General features: G+C 36.0%; 1 protein-coding gene across 1 annotated transcript; it reads right to left on the reverse strand.

Annotated features, from left to right (window-relative positions):
• Window positions 1-7,399: 7,399 nt before the first annotated feature.
• Window positions 7,400-9,274, reverse strand: LOC129945215 (piggyBac transposable element-derived protein 4-like). Its single transcript, XM_056054877.1, has 3 exons — window positions 9,169-9,274; window positions 7,595-9,109; window positions 7,400-7,455 (listed from the first exon to the last, which is right to left on the reverse strand). The coding sequence occupies exons 1-3, from the start codon at window positions 9,272-9,274 to the stop codon at window positions 7,400-7,402; spliced, it is 1,677 nt and encodes a 558-aa protein (XP_055910852.1).
• Between the last annotated feature and the right edge of the window lie 8,656 nt (window positions 9,275-17,930).

Below are 17,930 nucleotides of genomic sequence, written 5' to 3' on the forward strand. Positions count from 1 at the left end.
CCCTAAACCCTTTTGCCCACCTTGGTGTTTAGGATCGGACTAGCATCGGACTTGTAGACTGTGATGATATCATTAACTGCTGTTCCGTTCCCAGCTTCAGGCGTAGTAACGTCTCTAACTATAAGAAAGCTGTTAAAAGGCTTGGCACAAGGCTTTGTGATAAACTAAAGGAGGCGACTGTTCAACGGTCAAGCGTTTCTGCTGAGGGAGGTAAAGGTATCCTACCAATACATCGAGGAATACTCCTCCTATGAAGAGCAGCGGTGGGGGATTGATAGTACCACAGGCTTTATACATATGTGGATACAATTCTTACAAAAATAGTGACGGTCACCTCTACTATCAAAGCAAAACAGAAAACAATGGACAGCATTAAACTAACAAGTGTGCAGACGGAATGCCATGGAAAACAATCGGGGTCACAGCTCCGAGTCTTAGCTAAGTACTTCTATTTTCTTACAATTTACACAAGGAAAAACTAGCACAGCAAATTTGAATGCCACTAAACTACACTCAACAGTGACAGCATAGTCGTGAATAATCCAACCAAGGCTGAATCTGCTATGTAACGCAAGACTGGGAAATTCCTCCATGGATAGAAATTCACCGCCGACATAGTCATAATGATGAGAGGTCTTTAAGGTTGTTAGCAGAGAAAAATCCTGAAACCTTATAGGCTAAGGAAAGCCTAGCTGCTGACAGATCAACTAAAAGACTCAGAACAACAACGAAGAGTCCTAATGCTTCTCTCTGAAAGAACGACGTGGAATCACCTACAAAAAAAGCTTGAACCTCCAAGATTCCTGTAGAAGAGCAAGCAAGTTGCCAAAATAGACAGTTTCTTACATAGAAACTCACGGGGATTAATGACATCTTTGAAGAATTTGAATCCTTTAGGAGCTTAATGAGGCTATCGTCAAAAGCCGGCCATCACCACTCTTCGGGACCTTCTTAACCTTCCAATGTTGACACGTGGGGATGATCAGATGACACTCTCATCGCTTCAAGGACTCGCGCAGAAAGCCGTTGCTCAGGTTCCAAACGCTAACATTTGCCTTAGCGGGAAGAAGGAAATGGATAATTAGAATTGTGGCTAGTTTAGCTGAAGACGCTAGTATAAGAAGACTTAAAAAGCGTAGTTGGAAAAGTGTTTGATCGAACGGAACTCACTTACAGAATCGAATACTACTACACCATTTCTATTGAAGAGCTTAAAACTCGAACAAGGTGGAGCATGGACACAGCATAGAGTGGTCATTTTGTCCAATAAGTTCATTGCTGAATTTTATTTCTGTTACTGACTTTCAAACTTATGGTCGTCAAATTACAGGTTCATATGCTAAATAAAAATTAATGGCGCAATTGAATGGTATCCAATTTGACTATAGAAGCATTAAAAATAAACATTACTCAAGTTTGGCAAACATACCACCTGAAATGTGCGAACAAGTATTTAAACATTTTGTCAAGTGAAGGATATTGTCTTTATCACTTCATAGCAAAGTCCAAAATTTATTTTGAAACAACATTTTCATCAAAAATGTGTCGCTGTGTGTGTTTTATTTAGATCTATTTTCGAAACCGAAAAATACAGACCGAGCACGAAGTAACTTTTAAAAAACATTGAGTTCTAAAATAAGTACTTAAAACATTTATTATAAGCTGCACTCCACGACGTTTCTTTCACGCAAACTTAGTTAGCATGGAAAAGTCTTCAGTCATACATTATTTAAGCAAAACTTTAACCTTTTCCATAGTGCCCGCAGTGAAAGCTCGTACTAGTTTAAGCCTTCTCAAACTAAAAGAGTTTTTGAAATCGGAGCAGTAGTTCCAAGACTAGCACGTTCAAACAAACGGCTACTAAAAAGCCATCTTATCCAAGAAGCGGCTTCTTTCTGGATCAGTCGAGTACGACAGTGATCAATGCGGACTGGCTGACGTAATGCAGATTCCGAACGAACGCGTGGAGTTGGAGGAATACGTTGCAAAGCACTCTTACAACTACAGTAAGATGCGTTGCCCTAGCGAGAGAACTTCGTTCGAGTGACATAGCCCCACCAAACAACAGAAACCTGACAAATACAGAAATTGACCAACATTTACAACTGATGGACGAAACAACAAAACGAACGATAGAACGGAAAATACAAAAGCACAAAGAACGGGACCAAATGGACGCTTAAAGAAACGCGGCTATTGACGCACTACGTAAGCACAAGAGCGGCTTGCTGACAACACTCAAAAACTTGTACAGACGATTTACAGACCCACACGACTTGGAGGTTAGGACACTGAAGTCGTCAATAAAAAATGTCAATTTGTTGATTAAGGAGAACTGCAGGTTATCAATTAACAAGTAATGGGACCGTAAGATCCGGTCAGTTAAATCCAGTGACCCTAGTACGTTCCCTAAAATATTCAGAAAAAAGAACGATAATGACCTTCCGTGTCTGAAACTCTAAAGAACCGAAGAGAACAGAGAAGAAGCCATCTTTGACGATGACTTTTACATAGTTGAAGATCCGAAGGAAAAAAGTAGAGGCGATGGGAGCTGCTTTCCAGCAAGTGTACAAGGTGAATGTTAGCATTCGCCCCAACCACGACCTGGAAAACAGAGCCCTACTTAATCACTTTTACCTTCGAAATGATATGACACAATGACGATCTGAGAACCGAGGTTTCATGCGGTTCGAAGACTTCCTTGGCAAATGCCATAATCGCCGATCAAACGGCGATTGTTAGTGACGAAGGTTGAGCTTCAGCTCATCTTCAATTCATTAAAAAACAAAAAGTCAGCAGGTGTCGATGGTATATCCAACGTTGTACTAAGACATTTACCGATGGAGGCAATTGACATTTAGACCACACTCTTCAATGATGCACTAAATAATGCATATTATCCAGTGCTTTGGAAGACCGCTGTGGTTCATCCTCTCCCGAAAAAGGGATAGGACAACTCCAACCGGAAAATCTTCGGTCGATAAATCTTCTTCCGAGCATCAGTAAAGTTTTGAAAAAAATCATTAACAGGGCTCTGACTAAGTGGGCTTCGGACAACAAAATAATTCCAAACAAATAGTTCGGGTTCAAGGCGGGTCATGACACAATTCATGCTGCGTCTAAACTCGTTTCTGATATCCAATGGAATAAATCAAAACAACAAAGCACAGGTGCTGTTCTGGTTGATTTGGAAAAGGCCTTTGACACCGTATGGTTAGAGGGTCTTTACCTAAAACTGAGCAGGCTTGGCATAAGCAAGCCATGGCTGTATATACTGTATGATATGCTTAACGGTCGAAAAATTGTTGTCAAAAGTGGCAATGTAACTTCTACCACAACATTCTCAATTAAAAATGGTCTTCAACAGGGAGCGGTGAATTCGCCGATTCTATTCAGCATTTACACCAGCGATCTGATAGGTAGTCTTAGGCCGCGTTTCCATTTGCAAGAAAATTTCTGCAATAAATGCCCGATAGTCTGTCCGACAGTGAATTGCAAGTGGAAACTACCAAGCAATTTCTATAGCGACAGTACTTTCATAACTTCTTGCGAGTATTTGCAAGTGCAATTAATTGCTAGTTTAAACACATTTGTACCGACTCGCGACAGTTCTTGCAGCTTATCGAAACAGTTTCGTATATCTCGCGCAAGTAGCTGGTTGACGTGTTTGCTTTACACATACAAAATAAGTAAAATAAAAGGTCGTGAATGGCCTCGCGAAGAAGTTATGCGTTTAATTCATGAAATCATGTAATCCATGTTTATGGAATAACCGGGATTCTCCAAAATAGCTCACAGTTTAGAGTATTTTCAAGAACATTAACTCTACATGAAATAAAAACGTTGTTTTATTATTTATCAATGTTTGACACAAAAATAAATTAGAATTTATTACTTGTAATTGTGCCGGACAACGTTTTATTTATGTTGATATATTGTTTTGAATATAATAATAAAAATCTCTGTTCACATGTCGTTTTTTTTTTTTAATTAAGAACAATTATTTAAAGAATTTTTGTTTTTGTTAAAAACGCTTTTAAGGAAACAAATTTTAAAAGAACAAATAAGTTAGAAAGTCAGAAAGAAAGAAAATTGCTCTCATTTAAGAATAAAAATGAGTTTAAGCCAGTAATTTTAAAAGTAAATAGATGCCAGAATGGGTTGTACGAGCACGCTCTTCAATGCCGTTTAATTTTAAAAAAAAACATTAGTTAATAAACATTTTTTTTTTCGAAAATTGTAAGGGCGGTTTTGTTTCTAATATATATACACTTATTATTAGAAATAATTCTGGTAATTTAAATATATACAACGAAACATTAAACTTCGTTCCAAGATATTGCCAAATTTTTAACATATCACAATTTTAAGTAAACAACCAGATTTCTTGCGACATTAATTGCTCTCCTGGTGTAAATACATCTGCAATAAATTGCGACAGTATGTTGCGCGAGCTTCTTGCAAGACATTTATTGCAGAAGAAATTGCAAGAATTCACATGACAATGTAAACGCGACTGCAAGAAACTTCTGCAAGACTTCCGCGAGTTGACTTGCAAGTGGAAACGCGGCCTTACAAAGGCAATTGCGTACGCCGACGATCTAATTGCGTACAGAACGGCCCGAAAGGTTGAGGTTATTAGATTTCTCTTGCAGCGTGATTTCGACAAGATTCAGCGATATTGCGACGACTGGAAACTGAAAATAAATTACCAGAAGTCGAAGACAATTCTGTTCCGGACTCCGTTGGCTGGGACCACGAGGGATACGTGCAAGAATTGGCGCAAGATGGTCATCGTTTATCTTCACGGGCAACCATTAGCGAGCAAAAGTGTAGTGAAGTACCTCGGTATATGGTTAGATCAGTATTTATATTTCGACAGACATATATGTAAATGCTGCTCTGACCAGGGCCAGAGGAGCATTCGCTCTGACGAAACGGCAGTTTTACAGCAGTCGGCTTGGCCCCAGAGTGATGGTAATTTGCTACATGGACCTCATACGGCCGGTGAAAGTTTATGGTTGTCCTGTGTGGTTCAACGTTGTCCCTTCCCAGATGAAGAAGTTTCGAGTGTTCGAGCGGCAGTGTTTACGACGCTGTACCGGCTTATATAGAAGAGCCGAATCTTCTTATGCGCATTACTCTTCCAACGAAGAACTAGACAACGGGCTCGAATGAACAGAATTGACAATTTCGTGACAAAACTCGTTCGGGGTCACATTGCAAGAGCTATGTCTTTGACCAACAATTTAATTTTCGGGGCGTTCCGAACGACAAATATTTTGAAAGTGCACACTTGAGCGGTTCATTCCACCAGAGACATTCTTCTGTTTAGATAGATGCGGTCTGATACAGGCAGTTCCGTTAATCTACCACGTCAGACGAAGAACCGTGGATAGGCGACTCCTGTAGAATCGGGACGTACAGAAATGTTAGATAGTTAGATTTGCTGCTGTGGTTGTTCTAGTTTTAAGTAGTTTAAAGGTAGGATAGGTAGTTTAAGTTAGCATTAAGTTTTATATTAAGGACCTTATTTTAAAAAGATTTAAGTACAAATAAAAAAGGTCTTGATATTAGTTTAGACAAACAAACAAACACCTAGGTTTTATAATTTAGTAAAAATTGTATTTAAGGCAATATGTAATTCCTTGGTCAATCGTTAAAATATTCCACAGATTTAAATTAAAGTGGTAACCATGTATTTGTAATTAGTTGAAAGCATCAGTTGCGGTGAGTATAATAGCACCACGGGACAACTCCTATACAAAGTCCCAGATCAATCCCGACACCAATAGAATGCAATCCAATTTAAATGATACCTATACGGAAAAAAAAAATGAAACTAATGTTCGATAATGAGCTATATGAAGCACGCATAGCCGCATCACATAAAGCCAACTATAGTTCGTCTTTTATCCCCACAACCCGAACAGGAACTTATTGGCTGTCGTCGTGGTCGTCTTCATCTTCGTCGTCGTTGTCGTGTCGTTGCCCATCATGATCATGTTAATTAGGCCATTAATGCACCAGATCGCTAATGAACCAGCTATCACTATTTGTTGATCACATGGAATGAGTTCATTACTTTTGTTCGATGACAAAGACACTACGACAAGAATGTATATTTTTGTTTATGGATGATGTCCCATGATGGAATCTGGAATCTGGAATTGCGCTTAAATTCTTCTTGTTAGGGAATGTGTTAAGTATATTGATGTAAATGTTGTGAGTTAGGAGAACAATTGAATTCAGAGGAAACTATTGTGAACATCTAAACGTTTTGAAATGGTCAAACGCTAACAATTTTAAAGATACTGTCATCAAAAGAAGCGAATAAAAATGGTTGTGTAACGTTTGTAAAGTGAATTGTTGGTGCTACTTAAGGAAAAAAAATGTAGTACCAGATTAACTTGCAGAGGCTATTCTTTAAATGTTCGGTCTTTATATTGTAAAGAAAATTAGGAAGTCTTCCTTTGTTACTTGGATACATACAATTTGTAACTATTGACTTTTATAGGTTAAAGATTAGGTTGGTAAAATGTACTCCTTTCAGTCAGCATAAATTAAGTTCTTACATAAGCTAGAATTACACCATCAACGTAAAGGGTCAACGCGTTGGATCTCTGAATTCAGCTGAATTTAATGATCTTATTAGGGACATAGAATTGCCCAAGAACGGAGCAGAACTTCAAGGTTGCAACAATGGAACCAGTGTTGCCGATTCAACAAAAATTGATGATGATTTTTTATCATGAGATCCTAAACATATCATGAGGTTGCTTATTCTTCATTGGGCCCTTACTAGTCAATATTAGCTTATAATTGAAGCTACAAATTTTAAATAAAAAATACTTTTGATATTTCTTTTCATTTTATTAAGTTTCAAAATAACATTTAGTGACATTTTAGAGCAAAAAAATAAATAAATTACATAATATTATATACAATACTATTGATAATAAACTTTACTAAAATATTTGTCTATTAACCCTAGTTTACATCCTGGGGTGTGATACACCCCAGACGACTTTTAAATGCTTGTAACTTTTTTGAAAATCAGTTTTTCGACTTGGGATAAAAAATCAGTGAACAAAATTCTTTTTTCTGAATAAATTTCTTCTTTATTTAATAAAAGAGCTTCAACTTGATTTTTTGGAAATTTCGTGTGAAAAAAGGTCGTCCACACTTGCCTGGGGTGTGTTACACCCCAATGATCAAAATGTAAAATAAATCAATCTTTTAATGTTTATTTTATTTTTCATGAATTAATAATAATTATATTCTATTTTTATATTATATATATATATTATATTATTATTCTGGTATAGATGGAAGTTCTGGCAGACATTTAGTACAAACTGTGTTGATGTGGCGATGACAAATGTATTTTTCACAAACATCACAAGTTGACCTCGATTTCCTGTCGTCTGCTCTCGGACAAAGATGGCATCTGGCCTGAAAATAAAAAAGCTTTTTAGAAACATTTTGTTTTTTTTTTTTAAATAATCAATACCTGTTTTCGTGGAAGCTTCTCGTCAACTGAACGAAAAACCTGCAACTGTCTTCCCATAGCGCGGAGAGCATCAAGACTAACTTTGTAACTTTTCCATTGAAGGATGCGAACGATCATCCAACTCCTTTTCCATTAGTTCTTGTGCAAGTTGGATAAGCTTCTCGTTTCTAAATACCTTTATATTTTTTGAAGGAGGGTTAAAATGGCGAAAAATAATAACTGTGGCTAAAGCTGAAACATCCAACAAATTGTAAAAAACAACCATGGGCCACCGATTGGTTTGACGAGAACATGAGTGTATAGATACCATTTGGTCAAACACGTCGACTCCTCCTTTTGTTCTGTTATAGTCCAATATCATGAGAGGTTTATTTTGAGGTCCGAAAACTGCCTTTTCAACAATGTGCTGTGTTGAAAGCAGCACAACTTGTTTCCTGGGTGTTGGAACATATGAAACCAATGCCATTTTCTCCGAAAATCCACAAAGTGAAGAATAAAGTGGACGGTATTGTTTTTTGTTGTTTATTTTGATTGGTATATCATACTCATTTAGGAGTTCCTTGACAACAAATGGTTTGGGAATGTCGCGTTTGTTTTTGCGAATAGTCCCAAGAAGAGTAATTTTTTTGTCCAATAACTTTAGTGCCAAATTTACAGAAGTAAAAAAGTTATCCACTGTAAGATTCCTTCCGGTGTGAAAATATCTCGGCATCAATGACATCACAACATCGTATCCACGGCCAAGGCCTACACTTTGATCACTACTGCCAGTGTATATTGAAAATTGCAATGGATATCCAGTTGAACTCTGATTGAGCCACCAAAACTTGATACCATATTTAGCAGGTTTGCTTGGCATATATTGACGAAACTTACAGCGCCCACGAAAGGCTTTCAATTGCTCGTCAATGGTTAGATTTTCGGATGGAATGTAATTTGATGTCAAGGTTTGATTCAATTCTTTCAAAAGGAATTCAACGGGCTGGAGAATGTTTTTTTTTGCGGCTGATTGTCCTCGACGGCCAATTGAATCATCGAATCGCAAAAATAAATTCAACTCCTCAAAGCGTGTAAATGACATCACAGCGCGAAGAATTGTATGGCCATGTATTGGATCCCAAAGTGTACGCAGACGGCGGTGACCATCTTTCATTGTTCCAATGTAAAGCAAAACCACAAAGTATGCCTGCAGTTCATTCATATTTAAAGGCTTCCAAAAACGTTGCTCTGTTCGCTTTGCATTTAATTTTTCGTAGATATCATTGTCCTTTTCGTTTGTCCGTTTTATGATTTCGTTTCTCATATCCAGGTTAAAAATTCGATTAAAAATTTGGATAAGAGACGAGTTTTTCAAATTAATCGTAGATCCAACAGTTCCACCAGGCTTGAAAACATTGCTTCCTTGAACACGAGACAGAGCTGCTGTCTCCGGATCTTTCATCCATTTTCGACCATTATGAGCAAGAAAACATACGTCATTTGAAACTGGAGTCGTTGATTCTTGATCAATATCACTTTCAACTTCATCAGGTTCAGGCAAACTTTCAATTGGTCCCAACATCTCTGCCGAAGTTTCATCGATGTCCTCATAATCCGCTAAGGAATAAATTTATTCAAAGAACGATTTATACAGAATGTTAAAAGAAAATAAATACAATCGAATTCAACATTTGGCAAAAAATCTGGATCATTTTGTTCGTCATCTCCGCCAGCATAAAATGGATCAGTCTCGCCTTCTTCATCTGATTCCAAGTCTAGCATTGCTCTCAACGCTATTTCCCTTTCTTCTTTATCACCTTTATTATATTTTTCAATAATTCATCTAAATTAGACACTAAAACAAATTAGGTATACATTTACAAAGTTCTTTAACTTTTAACATATGTGTTATAAAACAATATTTTCATACTTACTTTTTGATAAATTCCAAAGTTTTTTGCACTTCTCTACAAAATCGCTTTAACTTTTGCAGAACAATACACGTGTTCATAAAAAGTAACAATTATTCCAATGCCAACTCGATTGGAAAAAAACGTAAACAAGGCAACAGAACACTAATTTAAACAATTCGATGCGCTTGAAACTGTTGGGGTGTAACACACCCCAGGCAAGAAAAGTAGTAAGTTTTTTGGGGCTGTAAACTAGGGTTAATGGTTTTGTGACTTTGAAACCAAAACAACTTTGATTTTCTCTTCTCTTCAAGGCTCTTCAAGTCTGTTTCTGATTTTCGTTTTGAGTAATGTTACTTTTAAAAATAGTCTTTCAGTGTTGGCTGAAGAATGTGGCAGCGAAAATACCTCAAAAATAAATTTAGACAAGAGGTAGATAATTTTATTTTTTCTTCATTATAATACAAGCATTTTTTTATTTTTATGCATAAATCATTAAAGCGTGGCTTCTGCCGTCTGCCTGATTGACATTTAATAAAAAATAAAAAGAAATTTTTGTTTTAGTTACATCTTACATCATTTACAAAATAAATAGTAGCTTAATGGTTTTGAAACTAAAAATTTTCATTTATAATATTGTTTCGGTAAGTTATTGCTTGTTTATAATAGTTTAGAAGTGGCTTTACATCTGATTCACAATTTAAAAGTGCTCTTACTTCAGATTCAGATTTAATATCACTGCCTAGATACAGTCTACGAGTTTCCGTGAGAACAGGACAGGACATCTACCAATAGAGTGTACTACATCTTTTCGCTTCACGAAGTTGCAAAGGCTGCAATAGATCGGTAAATCCGAACGATGTAGTATGTAGTTAAGCTTTATGAGTTCTCCCCTCATTTTAAAGATGGTAGATATTAGCTCTTTGCTATTGTGGTTGCTGAAATAATTTTGTTCACACAAATTGTGGTTCGGGGTGCTGTACAACATATCAAGAACTTTCAGTATGTAATCTACGTAGAGCTTTAAAGTTTTAACAAATAGTGGTGAAATGCCTGTTTCGATTATCAGCATATAATTGTCTGTTGTATTTTGTAGTAACTCCATGTTGAGATCACTAGTAATCGTCATACCAAGGTATTTGTAGTTTCTTACAACTTCAATTGGTTCTCCATTGAAATGCCATTGCTCGTTTCTACATAATCTACCACCTCCTTTTTTGAAAATCATCACCTTTGACTTTCCAAGGTTAACTGTTAATTCCAAATTCGACAGTACATATAAAGGCGATTTATCATCAACTGTAATGATTCGGTCGAGAACGCGAATAATACCAAATCGTCTATTCCGTCTGGTAGACGGGTTGTGAGGTCATTGATAAACAACGAAAACAGGTAAGGACTTAAAGAACAGCCTTGTCTTACTCCCATATCTGTTGCGAACCACTCCGAAGTTTCAGTTCCACACCGTACCACTGCTCGGTTTTCTTAATACATGTTTTCAAGCGCCTTTCCAAAATTATTACTCATTCCAGTATTGTAGAGCTTATAGAACAGAGCTCTTCGATCGAAGTTATCAAAGGCTGAATTGAAATCAATAAAGAAGGGGATTAATTTATTTTCTTGTTCTAGAAATTTGCCGGCAATGTGCAACCATTACGGAAACCAACGTGCAAAATACTTCCAAAATTATTCTATATTGTTTTCGTTTGATTGGCCATTTTTTTTAATGTTTGAATTCACTAGCATTCTCCATTCATTATTGATCCCTTGATAAGAATCTTCAGCTACTAGATTTCGAAAATGTTTAATAAGAGGAAAAATTGGCTGAACATTTTTGTTTACAACATTTGTATTTGACAAAGTTTCCATAGGTACATATGAAGACACTGTTGTTGAAGTTGACTCTGGAATATATTTGCTTAGTGCCTTCAACTAAGAAGAACAAACAACAGCATAGAAAGCTTTGAACAATTTGCTTGTCAATCGAAAAAGTTTCTAAAAAAAGCGCTACTTTTATGCCGTAATACATATCCCCATGCTCATAATAATGTTGATTTCTAGGGTCGATACACCTTTTTTGATATAGCAACTCAACAGTGACTTCAAGGCTGTAGTCACATCTTTATACATGTCTTGAATTTTTGGCTTTTCGGATTGTTTGCATTTGTTAAGTTTAGTAAAAAACGATAGCATAAAACTAAGAAAACATAAATACATATAATGAGCAGAGTCATTGAGAATATTTAGAATAGTTCTGCTTGACAGTAAGTTGTCAAGTTTTGTTACGTCGTCGTCAAAATATACTTCTTAGGCTTCATATTACACAATAATATAATTAACTAGTTCTAACCTCGAAAACCACCGTACCTGTGAATAATGTAAAATTTAATTTGACTTTATCCCCAAAATAGATTGAAAAGTTTTTAAATGCTGCAATTCTATTAGGACTGTTCTGAACATAATTATAAACATCTCGAAATAAGTCTTCAATACTTAAGGGCAAATTGGAACATGCATATGAAGAAGATGAAAGGAGTGACAAATACACTACATTATAATAAGTTTGGGACATCAGCTTGTAAATAAGGGCGATCTGATGAGTTCGGCACCAAAACCTATTAAATTGGATTTATAATCAATTTCGTTTTTATTGAAACTAGTTACTAAAATATCATAAATTGTTTTAGCATTAGCTTTATCCAGTGTCAATAGACTATAAAAGAAATCTTGAATCTTAAAATTGTTAAGACATTCTAACAACAACAACTTAACTTATGCCCGTCCGTATCTATATTAATGAACAAAGGTTTTAAAAATTTTGCGCACCAGTTACGTGTTTTATAATCGCAGTAGTTTTAGTGCGGCGGCTGTGGATGTTTTTGGATACTTTGGAGTTATTACAGATAGTTTTTATGAGACATGGCAAGTGTTCCATCAGGTTAAATGCTTAATTATTTTCAGCGAAAAAAAAGATAAAGTTTTATCTTAGCTTCGGCAACATTCCTCTTCAAAGATATTTTGAATCTGTCATTATCCAAGATGCTTTGATTCACCACCGACGATTCTCGAATTGTTTGTATGTTTGTGATTCTGAGTGACGTTCAAGGCTTTTTACACCCATACTTGCCTTTATATATATACATATATTTATATACGATAACAAAAAATAACTTAAATCTACTTCCAATCGTTTTAATACTAAGCAGTCCTGTTTAGCTCTAACAGCTTCAAATCGTTAGCAATTTCCAACTCTTTCTTCCTTATTTCTAGTTCCTCTTTTTTAAGAGAATGAGCTCTTTCAGATTCCCTTTCCCTAATATGTGCCACTGGCAAAATAGCATCCCGTATCTCAACGAGAGTTTCGTTGGTTTTATTTTGAGCTTCCGATTGTTTGGAAAAGAAATTTTCCTGCAGGTCTAGTTGCTTATAACATCATCCACTTTCTTTTCTTTTTGTGGTGTGTTTTTTAGGGTAGTCCATGTTTTATTTACAGGCGAAGTCTTGCCTGTGACACGATTTGGTAGCGAAGATGTTAATGTTAAAATGAATTATTTAATGCAACACTTACCTTTAAGTATATCATCTCAATTTAACTACTTTGCATGATTCTACTTTATGTTTAAGAACTTATTCAGTCATATATTCATTGGATATGTATATTTTTCTTCATAAATAAAATTTCCTTACTTGCTTGTTATTAGTCATATAGTCAACTTGTTTTCTTGAAGCTTTAAGTCAACTGCGAACATCCTGTACTCAATATAATTTCTACAGGTTATGGGCCCAGCTGGTGTTACATAATTTTTGAATTTAATAAAAAAATTGTATCGCACTAGCAAAAATTTTAAAATGTCTCTTTCGAATGCGGTCCAAGGTCGTATAGCCATTTTTAATGGTGAAAATTATTCAACTTGGAGGGCACAAATGGAAGGAGTATTGCACAAGCTCCGTCTTCTCAAAATAGTCCAAGGAAAGGAAGAACGACCAACCGAAAACAGGGATGAGCAGGAAAAATGGAATGACAAGGATTTGGATGCAAGAAGTGAACTATTACTCGCCATGGAAGCACACGTAGTAGCTCTTGTCAAGAACTTTCAAACATCTAAAGAAATCTGGGATTTCTTGGCTTCAAGCTATGATAGGAAAAGTGTACGGCAAAAGGCTGAAGAATTCAAAAAATTATTGAACATTCGTATGGAAAGAACTCAAACTATGGACGAATATCTGCGGGAATTCTGTGGTATAATCAGTCGTTTGACGGAACTAGAAGCAAAACTCGATGATGATCTTCTCGTGGTCCTACTTCTTGATAGTCTCGACGAAAGTTATAAAGATGTTCAAGCAGCATTCGCAGCGCAAAAAGAGTTCCCTTCATTAGAAACAGTCCGCATAAGGTTGATGGAAGTTGGTGATTCAAAACCGAAATTATCAAATGATAATGCACTAAAAGTAAGAGGTAAATTAAACAATTTTTCATCTTATTCCAACAAACCCAAGAAATTTGGTCAATCAACACAACAAATACCCGGTACAAGTTCATTTGGCTCAAGGTATTGCAACTACAATTGTCGACGTTGTGGACGCAGAGGGCATAAGGCAAGTAATTGCCGATCTAATGATGAAGTGGCAAGAAAAGTTGATAGCTCGTATTCGGAAAGCGGTTTTATGATGCAGGAGTCATTAGAGCTTTCTCCCACAAGAGCACTCGAGGTATCAGACAGTCTTAAATACAACAAAAGTTCTCGTTGGTGCTTGGATAGCGGAGCCACTTCTCACATGTGCCACAGTGAAACATTTTTTTCATCTTTATCAAAACGTCACGTTGGGTATGTTAAACTTGCAAATGATAAACAAATAAAGATCATGGGTATTGGTACTGTTGATATAGTCAGCAAAGTTAATGGCAAAAATCTTTTCTGTTCGCTCTTTAATACACTTCTTGTTCCAGACCTTAAAGAAAACTTAATTTCCATCAACAAAGCCACCATGAATGGTGTGAAAGTTTATTTTGAAGCCGACAACGCAAGTCTTGTGAGCAAGAGCGGAAAACATCTGTTGAGCGCGAAAAAGTCAGAGGGACTTTATTTTGTCTATCCATCTAAAGAAGAAGCTTGTTTAAGTTCAAAAACTGGGAATGGCAATGTAAAGGCAGCAGGAGATTTCAAAATCTGGCACAACAGGATGGGACATTTGAATGCAGCATCTTTGAAGCGTATGCAACATGAAAATCTTGTAAGAGGACTTCCAGAGTTTACGAACTATGAACTCGAGTGTGACGCATGCATCAGAGGTAAGCAAACACGTCTACCATTTGATAAGAAATATGAGAAATCAACATCATCTTGTTTGGAACTAATACATTCGGACATTTGCGGACCTATGAAAACAGAATCTCTGAGTAAGTCATTGTATTTCGTAACTTTCATAGACGATTTTTCTAGAAAAATATTCATTTATACATTGCGAAAAAAGTCCGAAATGATAGACAAATTTATTTTATTTAAAAAACTTGTCGAAAATCAATTAAATTCCAAAATTAAGCGAATAAGATCTGATAATGGATCAGAATACACTAGTCGTGTTTTTAGAGAGTTGTGTGAATCGAATGGCATCAAACAAGAATTTTGTTCACCGTATACACCACAGCAAAATGGTGTTGCTGAACGTGCCAACCGCACACTTGTCGAAATGGCTAGGTGTTTGAAAATCAAAGTGAATTTGCCAGATTTTTTATGGGCTGAACTAGTTGTAACCTCAGCTCACATTCGCAACCGTTGCCCAACTACAGCAAATCACAACAGAACCCCAGAAGAGTTATGGTCATCAAAGATTCCCGATGTTTCGTACTTTAAAGAGATAGGTTCACGCGCATTCGTTTTAAACCAAACCAAAGCAAGTTCGATGCCAGAAGTGATGAATTTGTTTTGATAGGATATTGTCACGATGCGAAAGCGTATAGGCTTTGGAAAAGGGGTACAAGATCGGTGATTATAAGTAGAGACGTTGTTTTTATCGAAAATAAAGAAAACAAAAAGTTGTCAAAATTCGTTGATTTTGAATGGATAAACGAAGAATCACGATCGACAGAAGCTAAGAAGCCTGAGAAAAAGTCAGATTTGCCTGATGATGATGGTGGAGCTGATGAAGAAGGAACCGATGGAGCTGAAGAGAATGTAAATGAAAAAATGACAGAGGTACCAATACAAAATGATAGGCAGGAAGAAACTTCAGACTCTGAAAACTTTGAGGAAGCCCTAGATGACCAAGATGTAAACAAATTCGATGTTGAAGAAATTCCAAACTCAAAAAAGGGAAAAGAACTAAAGCCCACTACATCAAACCCCAGACCCAAACGTAACGTTCCTATTCATAACTATAAAGAGAAATCATATTTGTCAGACAAATCAAAAGACGATGATCCTAAAACCCTAAAAGAAGTTGAAAATTCTTCAAATATTGACGAATGGAAAGAAGCCATGAAAATCGAAATAGATTTTTTACATAAAAATGAAACCTGGAAGATTGTAGATCGTCCCAAGGATAAAAACGTGATTGGATGCCGATGGGTATTCAAGACTAAGAGAAGGTCGGATGGAACCATCGAAAGAAGGAAAGCTAGGTTAGTAGCTAAAGGCTATTCTCAACTGTATGGTGTTGATTATTTTGACACATTTGCTCCAGTTGCTGAGATAAGCTCTATCCGCATGCTCTATGCTATTGCTACGGAACATGACCTAGATCTTTACCACATAGATGTATCAACCGCATTTTTATATGGAGACTTGGACGAGGAAATCTTCATGGAACAGCCTGCAGGTTTTGTAAATGACAAATCAAAGGTCTGTAAGCTTCAAAAGTCAATTTATGGATTAAAACAATCTGGTCATCAATGGAACAAGAAACTTGATAGCAAACTTCAAGAAATCGGCTATATAAATTCCAACTATGACCAATGCATTTATTTTAAAAAACAAAACGGTATTTTCACTTTAATTACTGCATATGTTGATGACTTAATTGTGGCAACAAATAGCCAATCCGATTTTGTAAATTTCAAACAGCATCTTAAACAATTTTTTGAAATTAGGGACATGGGTGAACCCACCTTAACCATAGGACTGGAGATTTCAAGAGATCGTAAAAAAGGAACTTTATCGATCAGCCAGTCAAATTATATCAAGAGCTTAATTTTAAAATATGATCTCACGAACTGCAAACCACGAACATTACCGTTACCACCTAAAACAAAACTCCAAAAAGAACCTGAAATTGAGGGAGAAACTAAACCTGTGAACCAAAAGTCATATCAAGAACTCATTGGCAGCTTACTTCATCTTTCTACGTACAGTAGACCAGATATAGCGTATACAGTGAATACTCTTTCACAGTTTAATCAAGATTCAAGAGTTCAACATTGGAATTCAGCTATTTCAGTTCTTAGGTATTTGAAAGGTACTCCTAACACAAAACTTTTCTATTGCAGAACTGGAAAGCCAATTGTAGCATATGCTGACTCAAGCTATGGTGAAGACGAAAATGACCGAAAGTCGCAATCTGGTGTTATTTTTGTACTTTGTGGTGCACCAATTGATTGGGAATCTCGCAAACAGCCCATAGTTACTTTGTCCAGCGCAGAAGCAGAGTATGTCACATTAACAACAGCTGCAAAACGAGCCAAGTACTTCAAGCTTTTACTTGTTGAACTTCATCTACATTGTGCTAATGAACCGATTACCATATCCACCGATAGTCAAAGTGCACAATATATTGCGAACTTTAAAGGAAGACGTTCGCGAACCAAGCATCTACATATAAGATACCACTACATCCGTGAAGCCATATCAGAAGGAACAGTTATTCTTAAATACTTATCAACCGAAGATATGTTAGCTGATCCATTAACTAAAAATTTGTCTTTTGCTAAACATTGTGAACATTTTAAGAATCTTGGAATAATATTAGCTTAAAATTAGTAGAAACCAAACTGTCTTAAATTTAAATTTATGTTTTAATTGTTAAGTGTTGAGGAGGTATGTTAAAATGAATTATTTAATGCAACACTTACCTTTAAGTATATCATCTCAATTTAACTACTTTGCATGATTCTACTTTATGTTTAAGAACTTATTCAGTCATATATTCATTGGATATGTATATTTTTCTTCATAAATAAAATTTCCTTACTTGCTTGTTATTAGTCATATAGTCAACTTGTTTTCTTGAAGCTTTAAGTCAACTGCGAACATCCTGTACTCAATATAATTTCTACAGTTAACTCCTCCAAAAGTTATTCGACATCATCAATATCCTTTTTATTATTTTCTAGTTTTGTAGAGAACGAAAATGCTTTGTTAGACATGCAAGAAATTTGAACTGCCTAAAACATGACTTGTGTGTGTGAGAGCTTGACAATTCATTGTAGGATCTCACCAGCTCCGTATGAAATTCCATGAAGGAGGAGAGTATTTTTATTTGGTGTTGTGTTGCAGACCTTAACAAAAAACAAACATTTTACTTAATTTATAACA

Source organism: Eupeodes corollae, chromosome 1 (genome assembly GCF_945859685.1).
Source record: "Eupeodes corollae chromosome 1, idEupCoro1.1, whole genome shotgun sequence".
NCBI classification, from domain to species: Eukaryota; Metazoa; Arthropoda; class Insecta; order Diptera; family Syrphidae; genus Eupeodes; species Eupeodes corollae.

Excerpts from the sequence above, each read along its gene's own strand:
- LOC129945215 (XM_056054877.1), bottom strand. The coding sequence starts at position 9,274 with ATGCTAGACTTGGAATCAGATGAAGAAGGCGAGACTGATCCATTTTAT. Across the intron at positions 9,110-9,168 it reads GCCAAATGTTGAATTCGATT|CGGATTATGAGGACATCGAT; the intron begins GTATTTATTTTC and ends TTTATTCCTTAG. Across the intron at positions 7,456-7,594 it reads TTCAATGGAAAAGTTACAAA|GCCAGATGCCATCTTTGTCC; the intron begins GTTAGTCTTGAT and ends TTTTATTTTCAG.